Here is a 16,247-nt window from a genome sequence, read left to right on the forward strand (position 1 = left end):
TCTTGCAATCTTATCAGATTGGTCCAAACGTTAATCTTCATAACGCAAATCAATGGATGTACTAAAGTTGGTAAATCTTGAAATGGTTTGCCAACGATCTTTATAAGTTAAAACAACTCTGAAAGTTTGGAGAAAAAAGGTTAAAACTTGACTGGTTTGGCAAAAGGTTTGATAAGATTATCTAATATGAGACCATCTGGTGCAAGTCTTAATAGAAGAAAAATGACTGAGAAAAGAATTTTAAAATTGATAGTACTTCTAAGATATCCTACAAAAGAATTATACACCTTCCATCCCTGAGATATCTTGACACTTGTTGAGAGATGTAATTTAAGGTGATATGTAGTGTGGTTATCAAATGTTATTTATTAAAAATAGATGTGATAGACATTGGAGGGATATCATTTTATCAAAGAAGAGAGAAAGTTGAGGACATCTTTTATTGATAGAGCTAGAGTGTGAGCGGAAGGGATGTAAGAAAACTAATATTACACCGTCTTGGAATATGTGAAACACTTTTATCAAAAAGTTCTCTTTTTCACTTATTTCTAAACAGAGGAAGTATAAAAATAGTGAGACCATGCCAAAATTGTAAGAGTTCAAACTAATTTGGGAAATAAATAAAAGGAAAGTGTCCGGACTATTCTAGAATGCGTAATAAGATTTGAAATGACATATCATATAGTCCAACCCATAGGATATTCATCCAGCTTCATGTTTTACATCCTGAATCTTCTTTAGATTTTTTTGAAGGTAATCATAAAATTCATAACATTACATACTTAGCTCCAAAACACAACCTCAGTGGTTTTGTTCAGATGTTTGATACTAGTTCTTCCTGCAATCTAGTATGCAGTTATATAGAAGTAGTTAGATATTAGTTCTGTGAACTGTAGTCTCATTAGGAAGAATGAACGTTGACGTTTCGGGTGTGTTAGTGTTCACAGAAGCTTTGCCGTTAAGCCTGTTAGCCTCTAGCTATGGCAGCCTGGCTTTAACATGACTTGCTCACAACATCTGACAACTTCTTGAAATCATCATTGCAGCTTCCTTCAGTACTAATGGCCTTTTCTAGCAGCTTTTTTTGACCTCTGATGTTTTCTTTCATTTTCTTGCCTTCATTACCCCATACAATTCTTTCCAGACTCTTAACAACTCCTTCCTTGGTGAAAACTCCGCCTTCGACTTCTAGACCTATCTCCCACATGGCTTCCACTAGTCGTCCATTCAACTTTTGTTCACCGATAAATGGCCTTCCGATCATCGGAACTTCAGAAACTATGCTTTCCATTATGGAGTTGTGACCAAAATGGGTTATGAATACTCCCACTGTTTTATGTGCCAATATATCTGTTTGTGGTGCCCATGATACTACCATCCCTTTCTCCTTGTTGTTTTCAAGAAATCCATGTGGCAGATGTTCCTGTTGATGTTGTTACAATGTTAAAATAATGAGGTTTAATCTGGAAACAGGAAGTACTTGAGCATTAATATGAATTGAGTACATTTTGCATGATTATGTTCTTCTTGATAATCAGATTGATCCTGCATAGTTCTCTAATATAAGGTCTAAAATATTAATATGGGATGGAAGATGATAAGGGGTTAGATGGAGAATTGATGGATAATCTTGGTGAAATCACAATCAATAGAAGAATTGATCAATATTTTCCATCTTGATCCTTTATAATCTTCCATCCCATAAATGCCAGCCAATAAGGCCTTCTAATACGTATATTCTCGAGCCAATTCATATAGAAGTATGAGTGAGTAATGACTGATGACAGTTATGTTGCTTAATTAGAACTTATATGTACTTACTTTAAACTCTAAAATGAAACAAACTAGCATTTTTCACTGTAACTGGTTAAGAAATTGACTGCATAAAATTTGAAAGTCGGATCATATTTACCTTGAAATTGTCCTTAAGAGACCATATAAACTTGACTCCACTTGCTTCCAATCCTTGAGCAAGAGCTGCAATCTCACTTGGACTAGGCCTCACAACTGATCCAAAACTAACATACGCAACCACCGCTGAATTGTTATGAGCCTCTTCCTGCTGTTTGTCCAGCCAAGCTATGCAATTATAGTTGTCAGGAGTTTTTGGGGGTGGCATCATCAGACTAAGAGGTCCAAGACAAAGCAAGTTTGGCAGCTTAGACTTTAAATCATTCAGTGCAGCAGAGTTGAACTCTGCACATGTACTAACACACACTGCAGCTGCACGAGGCAAGACTCGAGCCATTTGGTGAACCATCTTTGCAAAAAAGGAATCAGAATTTCCCATTACAATACCATCTGGTAAATCTTTTACTCTAATTTTTGACATTCCTGGAACAAATTCTAACAGCTCATCCTTCCTTTTTTCAGCAATGTCTGTATTCAAATAGAAGTAAAAACATCAGTACTCATTGGTGAATCATTATGTATATCACTACAACAAATCACATCACAAAGGGAAATCAAAGGCGGTCTATTTGATCAAAAGTTCGTCTCTTAAATCACAGCGGGGTTATAGTCACCCTTCAATTCGCCTTATTAGCTCTATTGTCACGGGTTAGGAAGACAACTTCTAGAGTCACTTCCTTGATATGCATCAAACAGGGCATTTTGGTTTGCAGTCCTTGATACAAGAGTATGAATGTAACAAAATTTACGGAACTTCAACATAGATATTACCCAACTATGAGCGGCGTGACAAAAACATACCCAACTCAGGAAATATACATAAAGGACATCTTATGTGGAATCTCCGGCCAAGAAATCAGGCTAGGCATTATAAACTTGATCAGCAATAGGTAAGATTAATAACATGTCCACTCTTCTTTATATTTATATCAATGTTTGGCCTAATTTTGTATCCTGAGATGCAATGCTCTGATGCCATCAATTCATTTCTAATTTTGGCCTAATTATTAGTAGTATGATTTATGCACTTCTAAATCAGCAAAATATTAATCTCTCTTCAGCAAAAATAAGAAAAATTGCTGTAGATTGGTACAGGTGGGCCCTAGCTAAACTGTCTCTTGCAAATCAAAGGTATTTCTGATAGAATTTCATGAGAATATATACCTGTATACATTTCATATGAAATTTGAACACAAATTTCATTGACATCATTTTCCTCATTGTATGATCTTATACTAAATCAGTCATATTATTCAGAATAAGTGGTTTACTGATTAAGAACAAAGAAAAAGGGCAGTTAACTAATTACTCTAGCATTAACATATTAAACAAATAATTCTGATATAATTTACCTTGCATTCCAATCTTTTCCCTAATAAGATCAGTATAAACATGAGCAGAAAGTGAATGTTCTTCAGAAGTATAAGCTGGCACCCAAGGCACCCTTTTCTCTTCTGCCATCTCTACCACAAACCACAAGAATGCATCTCCAAACATGCAACTCACCTTCCTCCCTCTATCCTCCTCGGCCTCGGCAACCGCCTTTCGCAACGTTGCCGGGGCTGAGACCATAAAAAGCTCAATGATTTCCAAGGGATTACCCTTAAAAACATACTCTTTTGGCAAACCATCCCACACATCATAAGCCTTAATATTAGGCATCAATGAGTTTTGGTCATGATCATCCTCATTAAGACCTTTTTTAGACCCTGCAAAAGTTTTTGTGTTAGATTCATAAGTACTAAAGAATGAGAAAATGACATTAGGTGCAAATGATGCTAGTCTTTTGGTTATGTTTAGAAGTGGGGTAGCATGTGTTCCAAATGGAAAAGCAAACACAGCTACATGAAGTTCTGATGATTTGGGATTGTCAGAATTCATAGTTTTTAGTGTATAGTTTGATTTTGAAGGATGTTTTTATAGATTAGAAATATGGGATGTAATATATAGTATCAAAAGTTTGGATGAATATAGGTTGATCTTTGAATTCTGTTGAGAGTTGGTAGGTACAGTTTGTGGTGATAAGTGAAGTCTTTTTGGTGAGTGTGTCAACGGTACGAGTACCTTGGATTTGTTATTTGGTTGTTACGATATATTTGGATGTACTCTCTCTAAAAGATCTATTCGCTTTTCTTTTCCATCTATTTTTTAAAGATTTACTTATTATATCTTTATCGTTCTCACTTATCATCTTGACACTATTTATCTTTAGAGAGATTTTTTTTAATTTTTTTTCAATTTATAAGAAAAAATATAGTCACGTTGAGTCTTGTTTGATTCGTTATATGATAAAAGATATTTAAGTTCAAAGATGTGTAGGGGAAGATGCGCACAAGAAAGTGAGAAAGATAAAAAAAAAAAGGAGTATATAATAATTTTTTAATGCTCTCTATCTCTCACAAAATATAATAAACCGATATCTCTCCTCATCAGAAAATGCGAAGTAAATAAACAGATTTTGACAAAATCACTTGTTCACTACTTTTAAGAATCACTTCTTATAGAGTTTGTCTTGTAAGAAGCCGTCAATTTTTTAAATTAAAATTAGGTAATGGTAAGCTGAATAAAAAGAGAATTAACCCAATCGTCAATTCGTCACTAGGTTAATTCCTTTCGATAACTAGTTTAATTCATTTAATAATTAGGTCTACTTTTATATTAAAATTAGACGGTCTTCTTGAATAAATTTTGCTTGTTTTATTAGTTTAGGTCCCATTATTCTTCCACTGATCACAACAGATTTTGACAATCTAGTTCACTGCTTTTAAGAATCAGAGCTGATTCTTCTGTTTTTATTTGTTTATTTATAGTTGAGCTGATTCTTCTATTTGCGGATCAAAATAGATTTTTAATGATTAAAACTGATTTTTGCTAATCAATTGTGCATTTCTCTTTAATTTGTACTTTTCTAACTTTATAGATTACAATTAAATTCTACTAATGGAAACTGATGTTTGCTGATTACAACCTATTTTAGATTATTTAAAGTTTGATGATCTAATCAAGCCCAAAAAGTATCACATGTTACTGTTTTTTGGGTAAGGTATATAGAACACTTGAGCCTCAACCCTAATTTCAAAATTATATATATAAAGGTTTACTTTTTTGTCACTAAAACTTTGATATTATCTACATATAAAATCTATACTCCTCTATCATTTCTTCTTAATAAACATGTCTAAGTTTAACAAGACAATTAATTGATAACAAATGAAGTACTCCCCCGTTCCAAAATATAGTTCTCATTTCCCTTTTTTCACGGTAATTTATGCAAGTAGGGATAGTAAAGATTTTTTGTTTATTTAAATAAATGTTGTATGGGAAAAGATGATTTTAGGAGAGAGAATAGAGAATCATTGGTGAAAGAGCATTAATTGTAATATTTTGGTTGAATAAACAAAGGAAAAAACAAAATTCAAGAAGCAAATAAATGATGGGACACGGTTTTTCTAGACAAATTACGGAAAAATGTGAAACTAAATATGGAAATGGGAACTATATTTTGGGACACCCATAATGAAAATGGGAACTATATTTTGGGTCGGAATCCTTGTGTTTCCTTTCCATTGCAATCAAGTAGATTGGCACACAAATAGAAATAGACGATAGGTTATGTGTTAGGATTTTAGAAGAGAAAAAGTAGCTTGGTGTAGAGCTAATATTTAGTCATCTTATTCCGAAATTAATATCACCATGCACTTTCCTACTATTTTTTAAGCATTGATATCTCTGATTGTTAAAAATTATGAAACCGGTGTTTTGAAAGGTATAAGTTGGAACGAATAACAACCTCCACAAATGATCACGTTCGTTCTTATGCTACTATGTTGGTGAAAAATTATTCTATGGATGAGATTTTGAAACCAACATCAAGATAAAATGAAGGGAGTACCGTAGAATGATTATAGCATATTAAGAACAATATTGTAATTATTAGGAAGCGAATGAAGTAATTTATGACATGACATGCTTAATTGAATTTTTATATGGTTCGAAAGGAAAAAAATGATCGAGTTCCTCCTGGCTCACCGGAACAAGGAGCTATACTATTGCCTTGGTGTGGGACCAAAACTTGGTACCCTCTATGTGAAGAAACTAAGAGAGATTGAGGGAGTACTTCTTATTAGACCTATTTTAATTAGCACTTTTGCAAAATATGCGAAAAACTATGTACACCTATACAATTTAATAGAATGATTGCACAAGTTAAAAATTCGATTGTATATAATATCAACACCATTGATTAAAGTGAGTGTATAGGATAATATAAACTTTAATGTCAGGAATAGAGCGCAACACAACTTAAATGTTAACAGCCACCCAATGGCTTATTGTTAGAGATTGTGCTACGTCTTCACTTATCCAACCACTCTTGGAATCGTCCTTCATACTCTCAACTCATTGTCCATTGTCAGAAAAGGAGACAGATTCACCAAATTTTGGTTTGTTTCTTTTTTTTAATATCATTAGATACACTCAACATTATAGTTGGTGATACGCTACACACCCTTTAATTAGTATTGCCACCCGCAACATAATCATAATTGATGTCATATTCGCCAATTTACAAAGTGGTTTTCTTACATGATAAAAAAGTTCAATATCATTAAATACACCCAACATCATATTTTTTTTAAGAGCATCAACATTATAATTAGTGATACGCTACAAAACCTTTTAATTAGTATTACTCCCGCACCATAATCAATTAATCATAATTAGTGTCATATTCGCCAATTTTACTATAAGTAATTTCCTTACCCCCAACCAAAAAAAAAAAAAGTTTTGAGGAACAAAGTTGAAGAAAACAAACGCTACCTTGAAACCAATAGCCAAAGATCATTCACCATTTTTATAATTTTCAATCTTCTCCACTTTCTCTCTCCTTTCTTTCCTCACACATTTCACTTAATCACACAATACTACTAATCACCTCACAAACCCAAGAATAAAAAAAATCTCATTTAAACTCAAAGTTGATCATTTCTTCTTATTCTTCTTCCAGTTTTTTTCCAACCCTTTTAGTATTTTCCCCCTTTTTTTTCAATTCTCTGCAATTTTCAGGTGAAGAGAGAGAAAGAGAGAGATCGATTAGTTGATAATAGTGAAGTTTTGGCAAATGGGTCAAGCTTTTCGGAAGTTGTTCGATACTTTCTTTGGCAACACTGAAATGAGGGTTAGTTGTTTCTTCCTTTTATTAAGTTGACAATTTTTTTTTTCTGGGTTTTTATTTTATTGATGATTATTGATATTAATATTATGGGTTTGTTTCTTTGATCATATTTATTCAATGGGTTATCATTGATTTTCATCTTAATGTTTAGTTTTGCACCTAACTTTGATGAACTCCCTTCAATTTTATATTTTTTGGTATTATATTTATACGATCATCAACCTCAATTAATTATTTTTTCAATTGGCAATGTATTGGATTATAATTTATTTGTGGGCTTTTTTTGTTGAATTATTTGTTCGTTGTTGAGAGGAAGTGAAAGGAAATTAGGCTAGTCTGAAAACTGATGAGCGATTTTTATTTTTTGTGGAAATTTATGTTTGATGAAATAAGCTGAATTGTTTTCTAGAACTCGATTGATGGGTTTATGAAGGGCCTAGGAGACGCCGAAGAGCTAGTTTTATGTTGTGCTTTGGATTTTAAGGTCGAATTTTGGCTGTTAATTTTTCAGAATCTATTGGTGAAGAAGATTGGAATAAAGTCATAAACATATTTTGAGGTAGATTAGGTGCCAAATTTTAGATAACCCAAATTGTGAATGCCTTTTATATTATGAAATGGAGGGGGTAGTATGTAGTAGTTTACTAGTTTTCACTAGTAATGCTGTTGATATGGTGGATTTGGTACTGTAGAATAGATATCATCAATCATCTGCAGCGGGTAATGGAGCTAGGGGAATTTGTTTCACGTAGAAAAGTTATAGGACCGTGCGAATCAATACAATATCAGTGTTGAGTTTCACTGTCATATGCCGGGGCTTGGATGAGCTCGCAACTGAAGGGGGCCTTTAATTGCTTGATTTGGTCTGTGTGTGGTTTGTATGTTAAAAGTTACTCCCTCTGTTTTTTTTTTTATCTTTCTCACTTTCCTGTGCACATCTCCCAATGCACATTTTTGAACTTAAATATCTTTCATTATATTTTAGTAAAAATTATAACGATTGAATATTAATAATTTACTAATTAAGACGAATCAAACAAGATCCCACATGACTATATTTTTTCTTATAAATTGGAAAAAATTGAGAAGATTCTCTCTAAGTATGAATAGTGCCAAGATTCTAAGTGAGAACAATAAAAAAAAAACAGAGGGAGTATTTAGCAGTTATTATATTTTTAGCTAATCTTTTTGCAATATGGTGCATTGTTTTATCTTAGTAATATTGACATATTTGCTGCTTATGCTTTGAACATATTATCTCACAAAACATTTTTTTGATTGAGTTGACTTAGGTTGTGATGCTTGGCCTTGATGCAGCTGGCAAAACAACCATATTGTACAAACTGCATATTGGGGAAGTTCTATCTACAGTTCCAACAATCGGTATGTCTTTGCTTCTATACAGTGAAAAATCACTCTACTGCCGATACATGTAGGACTGGCAATCTTTTACCTGTTACTAACCATTGACAATCCTAGTATGCTTACAGTATGCTGATTTAGGACCTTGGGCTTCCTTCCATGCACATGAACACTCTTTTTACTTTTATTTTTTAATCTTGCCTGACTCTTCCTTTCACCCCCATAAACCTTTGTTCCGTACTGCTACACTCCACATTTACAATAAACATTTGTTTTGATTCTTTGTTTTCTCTTTTTCATCGCCCATAAACATGAAGCATGAGCCGCATATTAACAAAAATAGATTTAATGTTTTTGAAGTTGGGAGTTGAGGCATCTTAAAAGCACGTGTAAGAATAAAAAGGAACTTTTGTAATATTCTAAAGCATGAGTATTTTATTGAAGGTAAGAAACGAGAATTGCATGAGAGCAGCATTTCAACAGTCAAGTAATTTCACTGAGAAGCAGCATTGTTTGGGCAGTTTATTTTAAAAGTAGATGCTGACATGGTGCTTGATGATTGAATCACTAAGAGCCATTATTGTTCTAATTTTTTTTGCTCCATTTTCTCTGTGAGTCTGTGACTGACTGACTGTGAGTAGAAATACTTTGTTTTGCTCATAAATGTTGCAAAAGACCTACAAGTATCGCTGAAAGGAGCAAATTTTTGTTGGGGGGTATTTATAGCTGCTGTTGGTTCTACCCTTTTCAGCTGATTGCCTTTCGGATCTCTTCCAAGTTTGGAACATCAGCTATCAATATTCCCCTACAAATTCTTTTTTGAGGGAAAGGGTTGTTGGGTGTTGATCTTGAGGCTCAGACCTTTCATTACTCTCAATCTTATGCTCTCTATGATTGGCCTTCGATTGAGCCATAAGGCATGTTCTAGGAGCTCACATTCTCTGACCTTCCACTATTGTCATAGTCACATATACATCTGTACCAGCCTCATACTTGTTAATCTACTGTAATTTGTCGTGTTATATTGATATGTCATTCATTTTCTTCCTTGTCCTGTTTTGGAATCTTCTTTTCGTTGTTGTTTTGCTTGTTCTTTGCAATGAAGGGTAATCACATAGTATTTCAATGAGGTGGCACATAGTCTGTAGGTTTTTATGGTAGTGTACTGTTGTTGTAATCTAGCTTCTTGACAGGATTCCTGTAAGGTGTAAAGGGGCTTGCACAGTTGCACATACGGATAGTTTTGTTGCTGTTCTTTGAGTCTTTTTAAAAGAAATAAAAACATTGTGTGCACAAACAATGATAGGTTAGGTTGACCTCTGTTTCAGTATGTCTCATACTTAATATTGTTATTTCCTTGAAAATGAGCTTCTGCAGTAGACCTTATGCTAGGGAGTGTCTTGTGAGTAGGAGTATTAACAAGTTGAACTCAAACCCGAGCTTTGGGTTGCTGGGCTTTGCAACACTTGCGTTTGAGCTCGGCCGAGCTCGGACTTTTGCAAGCTTAAATTCATCAACTTGAGTTTGAAAACTGCAGTCGGGGATACTCCTCTATATTATAGTTGAGGAGAGGAGAGTGAGCTTGTCTCCTTAGGGCAGGCTTAAATTATGGTGATGACTATTGCTAGGGAATCGGGAAGAAGAGTTGCACTTATCTGTCTGGCTTGAGGTCCGAAAAGTTGCTTTGCTTATAAGATATGGTGGGAAAAGAATATGTTGGGTTTGGGAAGCTCATTGGTGTTGAATGTCAACTATCAAGGGCTTAGCTCTAATTTGTGTTGTTAACATGAAGCTCTATTCAGAGGTGATTAGTTATAGTGCCTTCCAGGTTTGATAATTCAGAGCCTTTTGCAGTCTTCTTCAAGAGTGGCTTGCTAAGGAATCGGATGGCTTAGGATGACCTGGAGATGAATTCCTACTTCCCTTTCTTCACTGATATTTACTTTATTGATTGTTGAACAATTCCATTATTTTCTCATTTGGAAATATATATGCATTTTTCCACAGTTGCTCGAGAGTTCGTTTCTGCTTAAATCTCTTTGTAAAATGCTTTTACTTATTTTCCAAGAAGTTAAGAAAATCGGTATAGGCAAGTTACAATGTGAACATCCAAATCGAGTTGAAGAGAAATATTAAATGTCTCACAGCAATAGTTAATACTCCTTCGTCCTTCCTTATTTTTTTGTTTGACAATGTATAAGGTTTGAATAGTCAAAGTTGTGCAATAGACCGTGAAAAGCAAAAAGCAACTAACAAAAAGAGAGAGGGAATACAAGAGAATCCAAATTTCCTCTACTATTTGATGCTTTTACTTGTTGACGCTCGGCAAAGCCTGCTTTGAGGGAGTTTGATGCCCTATTCCTAGTAATTATAGAGAACATGTGCTTTTCATGTTGTAATGCTGATTCATTTGTATTCATCACCTCCATCTTGGGCATGCATCTATGCACACTTTTCTGTGTTACAAGCTACCATTGTCGTGGTATGATATTCCAATTACTTCAAAACTTGCTTTTTTAGGATAAGTAGGATATCCTGTTTTTCTTTTTCTTTCTTTTTCTCTTTTCTTTTTTTTTTTGTAGCAGAACTTGTATTTTGCTATGCCCCCTGGTGATAATGTGCTAAGTCGAAGGCTGTAATGTCTAATCAGAAAGTTTAAGCTGATATTAATTTATTTTCCCTGTAGGTTTTAATGTTGAGAAAGTCCAGTACAAGAATGTAATGTTCACGGTCTGGGATGTTGGTGGTCAGGAAAAGCTTAGACCGCTTTGGAGGCATTACTTTAACAATACTGATGGGCTGGTATTAGTTTTTTTGATATTCAGCCTTTGCTATTGTAGTTATAATCTTCTTTTGCAGGCAAATATTATCTACATCGGCTTTGATTTATCATTTCTGTGCTTACAGATCTACGTAGTTGATTCCTTGGACCGGGAAAGAATTGGAAAAGCAAAGATAGAGTTTCAGGTGACCTATTATGAACTGTGGAGAGTTCCAATCTTTGGATTACCACTCAATCTCTTGATCTAACCTCTTTTCCTTCCACTTTCAGACTATCATCAATGACCCATTCATGCTTAATAGTGTTATCCTGGTGTTCGCAAATAAGCAAGATATGGTATGTAGTTATTAATTCTTCAATTTTCTGTATCTATATACATCAAAAGAATGCTGTGTAGATTTCGCATACTGACCTAATGGCAGGATCTGGGATCTCCAACTCTAAATAGATTAATGTACATAATTGTGCGTGCACTTACATAACACAGTCATAGAATCAACCGCACATGCACTTGTCGTGCTTGCTCAAGCATTAACTCTATCACACATAAATTTAGGGATTTGATTGGCTGCCTCCTTGCAGACAGCCACCCCAGCGACCAATTATAACTCCTCTAAATTTATTGTACGTACTTTCAACACTGATTAGGATAAAGTAGTTTTGGTCGCAATGACCCATATACCCCTTTAGGCTCTTTCTAACTCTTGTTCCATCAATAGAGACCACCCAACCACCACATCCACTTCCTTTGGCCACTAGCACTGGCCAATGGCAATTCATTGCACCTTGTTGGTGCAGAAATTACCATGTTGGTGATTGATGAATCAAGCTATTGTCAAACTAAAACCTTCTCTGCTACTTGTAGATCATGACAAATATAATCATGATCTAACCTTGTCTTTATTTTTTAAAGCATTAAGCAACTGAACATGAAAGCAAGCCATTAAAGGAAACCAACCCGGGAATCAAATCTCTCAACAAGGAAATCCCCTGTTTTTGCTTACCTCCGAAACAAGGAAAAAAGTTGATGTATCATGCATACTAGAAAAGGTTGTGGAAGGGCACAATCACATTTTTTTTTTGGCAGGCTTTACATTTTCGGGGGCCAGGGGGAAGCCACCCCTGTATAAAATTATCCATTCTCAACGTACAAATAGATGTGTGTGTGTTTGCTACACACTGACACACATACTTTCCTATACACATATGCATGTAATTGAAGGAATAATGGCTTATAAATCTTTGATTGGACTTTGGGTGGGAATTGGTGGTTTTAGGTGTGTATATATGCTCTACTTAAATTTGTTTAAATACATTGATAGAAGTATTTCCATAAAAGGACAGAACTATACCGTTTCATGTTTGTACATCATGTAATTGGCATAAGTTAATGTTTGTTGCAGTCTCACTCTTTTGTTGCTAGTTGGCTGGTGCAGGAAGAGTTTAAAGTTATGGTCTTTTATATATCACCTACAAGATCAGGCCAAAATTTTGACTTTACATATTAAGAAAAAACTTAGAACTAAAAACCTAATGTGCTTTCAGCAAGTGGACGGTCGATTGATTCTATATTTTGATCAGATACCAATTACTTGGAAATGAACGCCTTGAGATGACATGACTGCTGAAAATATTCCCATATGATGGAGAAGAAGCTTCAAGGGGTTTATGCTTTATCATATGCTTTCAGACAGGCTTAAGAAAGAACAAACTATTTTAAACTACTGAAGGATCTGGAGAAGTTATTGTCAATAATTAAGCAGGAATAAACCAATCACCTAGGCCTTCAAAAAGAAAAAAAAAATTGAGCCAATGACCTAGCTACTTCATCTTTTTCGAGGGTTCAAGGTATTACCTTTTTTCCCACAATTTTGGGGAGTGGGGGCTGGGTGGGCAGGGATTGGTTCTGTTGGGGATTTATGCAGGTGTGCGAGGTGATAAGTTAGTTCAACAAATGTCCTGGACAGAAGTCAGTAAAGAGGAATTGTAAGTTCTGAGGACAGCTGTGTCATTCCGTATATGGTTCTGAAATGTTAATGCCTCTCCTTTCCCCCTTTTTTTGGTACCTGGGACTTATCTTCTATAGGTTAGGGCTAGAGTTGTATTGTTGAAGGATTTCCAAATAATAGTTTGACTGGGCTGGTGATTGTGGTTTCTGGCTGTGAAGGAGATAGATTAATTATGGAGGGATTTTATATTGGGAGAAGTGCCAATGACCTTGCGAGATCAGATCACTTGTCTTAGATCTTATGGTGAATGGGGAATTAATTACGGAACTTTTGAGGTCTTTTCTCTTTGAAGTTTTTAGGCTATGGAATTATTCCTATACTGCATTTCCTTTTTCTGTCAAATCTTCTTCTCGTTGAGGGAAATGTGCAGGATGTTCACAACATTTAGACAGTCAGCAATAGCCATTATTAAATATATGGGATTCATGAACTTGGTTGCTATTGCCATTTGCGATCTTGTATCAGACATGATCGTTACTAATACCCTGAATTTTGAAATGACAACCTGACGTCAGTTCGGTTCATATTGGTGTCTGTTAATTTTGTATTATAATCCTCCACTTAGTACTGCCTAGCTATAGCCTATAAGCAGATAAAGAGAAACAAAGTGCTTAAGCTTCCTGCTCACTGCTTGATTGCTTTATTTTCTGAAGTGGAAAGATTAGAGCAATTAGAGAGAGAGAGTTGGGGGGGGGGGGGGGGGAGGATGGGAAAGATTATCGAAGTTGAAAATACTATAAGATGACATGTTTGCAATGATTTGGTCATAACTGAGGTACAGGTGTATAAACTGTACTCCCTCTGTTTGTAAATAGTTGTAATACTTCTTTTCTCATGGTCTCAAATGCGTACGCTTGACCTTTAATATATTTAGCTACACCCTTGTACTCCCTATGTTTGTAAATTGTTCGAACCTTGAAAAAGAAGTGCTACAACTCTTTAGAGCCGTATGAAGCATTTTTCTGCTCCATGGTTTAGTAAGAGGTGTTTTCTGTTTTCAGAGAGGAGCAATGACACCAATGGAAGTTTGTGAAGGATTAGGTCTTTTTGATCTCAAAAACAGGAAATGGCACATTCAGGGTACTTGTGCTTTGAGGGGTGATGGTCTCTATGAGGGTTTAGACTGGTTAGCTAACACCCTCAAGGAGGTAAGAGCTGCAGGATACTCATCTGTGGGGACATCATCTTTCTGATTGACCAGGTTATAGCATTTTATGTCCAATGATGTCTTTTTACAGTTGTAATGAATGTTGCATATTTTGCTTATGTTATACTTCTATTATACACTTTCAGCAGGTTGACTCAAGGCAATGATGATCTCACAGGAAGGAAGTAGTGAAAGATTTTACCATTTACGTATAGCAAATGTAGTTAATTCTGGGTTTTTTGTGGTGAAAACCAATGACGGTTTGGGCATATCCTTTTGGCCTTGAAATCTCTGACAACTTGAGATGTATATTGGCATGAGATGACATGACATGTTCACTGTATGGCTGTACCTCGCTGGGTATCTGTCAAGTACGTTGATATAAAGTGTATTGTCGATTGAGGCTGATAAGCATCGATTCACTCTCACTTGGAGTTTATTTTATTCGATGATCGTACTTGAAATGGATGCTGATCTCTGTATGTATCATTCTTCATGGCAGTGTGGTTGTACCATTCCAGAATTTCAATATATTAGCCATTACAGTTGAGCAAGTTTTCGATTGTGTCAAATATGTCACTCTTATCTATCTAGGTTCATTCATGCTCTTTAATTTTTCAATTATCATTTCATTTTGAACACTTTATTGTGTTCTGAGAATCGATTTTTTTCAGTCCAAAAACACACAGATTTTCACTCCTGTCTCAGATTATGATGCTCTTGATGGGTTGTTGGCCCCACTCTTATGGTTGCTCCTACTTCCTTTTATTTAGAGCATATGATGATAGTGAGATCATGTAAAGAAAAGAGTCCAAATTCTTTTGTCGAAAGATGAGTCAATTTACTTTGAAAGGTAAGTGGATTATAGCTTAAAGGTTTCTCATAACGAGCATTGCTATTAAAAGAAATTTGAAATATAATTGGAACTCTAGACTTCTCACTTTATAAGTCATTATCATTTATTTAGCCACCAAGCTATGAATACTACTTACGATAACTTGTCAGCTTCAAACAATACATCCTTTTGTCTTATTAAGTAACGCGAGACATTACCTGAACACAATAACTAGCTAAACAATAAATATTATACTCATGTTTACGATATGTTCTTATAATGTGTAGATCTAATTTTTCATATGTTTCATAATGTTGCGGATCATCCAAATTTGCCATTCCTCCACTTCTTCTTTCAAAAGCCCCATTATTTGAACTATCTACTCCAGTTACTAGTACATAATTTGATCAATGTTCATTTGCCTAAACCAACATAACTAGTCATATTTTTATATATTCTCCAAATATCTTGATTCACTATTCTATATGTCAAGGTCTTTATATACATTCTCTTAACATATGCATCTCTATTACTACGATTGGTTTACAATAACCTTCCTAATAACATCCCTAGTTCCCAATCAATATCAGAATATTGGTCTATTCGTTGTCCCATAAGAATTTTCTTCGTATAAGCATAGATTTACATTGTTGTTGCATAACATCCTAGCTGCTTGAGAATCGGTCATGAATAATTGGAATAAACTCGTTTCTTTTTTTTCTTCCTTACTTAGCGAAACACACGACTACATGAAAGCTGCACCTTTATCAATGAAATCACTATTTGAGGTATGTAAGTTATGAAGCTACAATTAATAGTCAAAGTTCCATCCTTTTGTTCATGGCAGGTCAACTTGAAATAAAAATACAGCTAAAATTAGCAAGGATTGTTAATAAAATTTTTAATTTTTACCTATGTAAAATCAAACAAGCACTAAAAAACTCCATGTATGCTTGACCCTCGAGTTTACATCAAACATATGACCATAAATAATTCAAGACCAATTAATTTTTTTTAGTTTTAATTAA

The 16,247-nt window shown here is 34.7% G+C and overlaps 2 protein-coding genes across 3 annotated transcripts; one reads left to right on the forward strand and one right to left on the reverse strand.

Moving 5' to 3' along the window:
• Window positions 1–641: 641 nt before the first annotated feature.
• LOC104888025 (anthocyanidin 3-O-glucosyltransferase 7) lies at window positions 642–3,976 on the reverse strand. Its single transcript, XM_010672837.4, has 3 exons — window positions 3,264–3,976; window positions 1,913–2,379; window positions 642–1,423 (listed from the first exon to the last, which is right to left on the reverse strand). Exons 1-3 carry the CDS (start codon window positions 3,790–3,792, stop codon window positions 995–997), a joined length of 1,425 nt encoding a protein of 474 aa, XP_010671139.2. The 5' UTR covers window positions 3,793–3,976; the 3' UTR covers window positions 642–994.
• Window positions 3,977–6,685: 2,709 nt separating this feature from the next.
• On the forward strand, window positions 6,686–14,938 carry LOC104888026 (ADP-ribosylation factor). 2 transcript variants are annotated; one of them, XM_010672839.3, is made up of 7 exons: window positions 6,686–7,087; window positions 8,377–8,467; window positions 11,133–11,248; window positions 11,354–11,413; window positions 11,499–11,564; window positions 14,239–14,438; window positions 14,531–14,938. In XM_010672839.3, the coding sequence occupies exons 1-6, from the start codon at window positions 7,031–7,033 to the stop codon at window positions 14,428–14,430; spliced, it is 582 nt and encodes a 193-aa protein (XP_010671141.2). In that variant the 5' UTR covers window positions 6,686–7,030; the 3' UTR covers window positions 14,431–14,438; window positions 14,531–14,938. The 2 variants fall into 2 exon arrangements, with proteins under 2 accessions (XP_010671141.2, XP_010671140.2); XM_010672838.3 differs by having other exon boundaries at window positions 14,534–14,938.
• The last annotated feature ends 1,309 nt before the right edge of the window (window positions 14,939–16,247 follow it).

Source organism: Beta vulgaris, chromosome 3 (assembly GCF_026745355.1).
Source record: "Beta vulgaris subsp. vulgaris cultivar EL10 chromosome 3, EL10.2, whole genome shotgun sequence".
Taxonomy (NCBI): Eukaryota; Viridiplantae; Streptophyta; class Magnoliopsida; order Caryophyllales; family Amaranthaceae; genus Beta; species Beta vulgaris.

Bases quoted from the DNA above. Each gene is read 5' to 3' on its own strand.
- LOC104888025 (XM_010672837.4), bottom strand. From the start codon at position 3,792: ATGAATTCTGACAATCCCAAATCATCAGAACTTCATGTAGCTGTGTTT. The intron at 2,380-3,263 runs GTAAATTATATC...ATTTGAATACAG, and splicing joins GGAAAAGATTGGAATGCAAG to ACATTGCTGAAAAAAGGAAG. The intron at 1,424-1,912 runs GTAAATATGATC...CAACATCAACAG, and splicing joins CTCTTAAGGACAATTTCAAG to GAACATCTGCCACATGGATT.
- LOC104888026 (XM_010672839.3), top strand. From the start codon at position 7,031: ATGGGTCAAGCTTTTCGGAAGTTGTTCGATACTTTCTTTGGCAACACT. The intron at 7,088-8,376 runs GTTAGTTGTTTC...GAGTTGACTTAG, and splicing joins TTGGCAACACTGAAATGAGG to GTTGTGATGCTTGGCCTTGA. The intron at 11,249-11,353 runs GTATTAGTTTTT...CTGTGCTTACAG, and splicing joins TTAACAATACTGATGGGCTG to ATCTACGTAGTTGATTCCTT.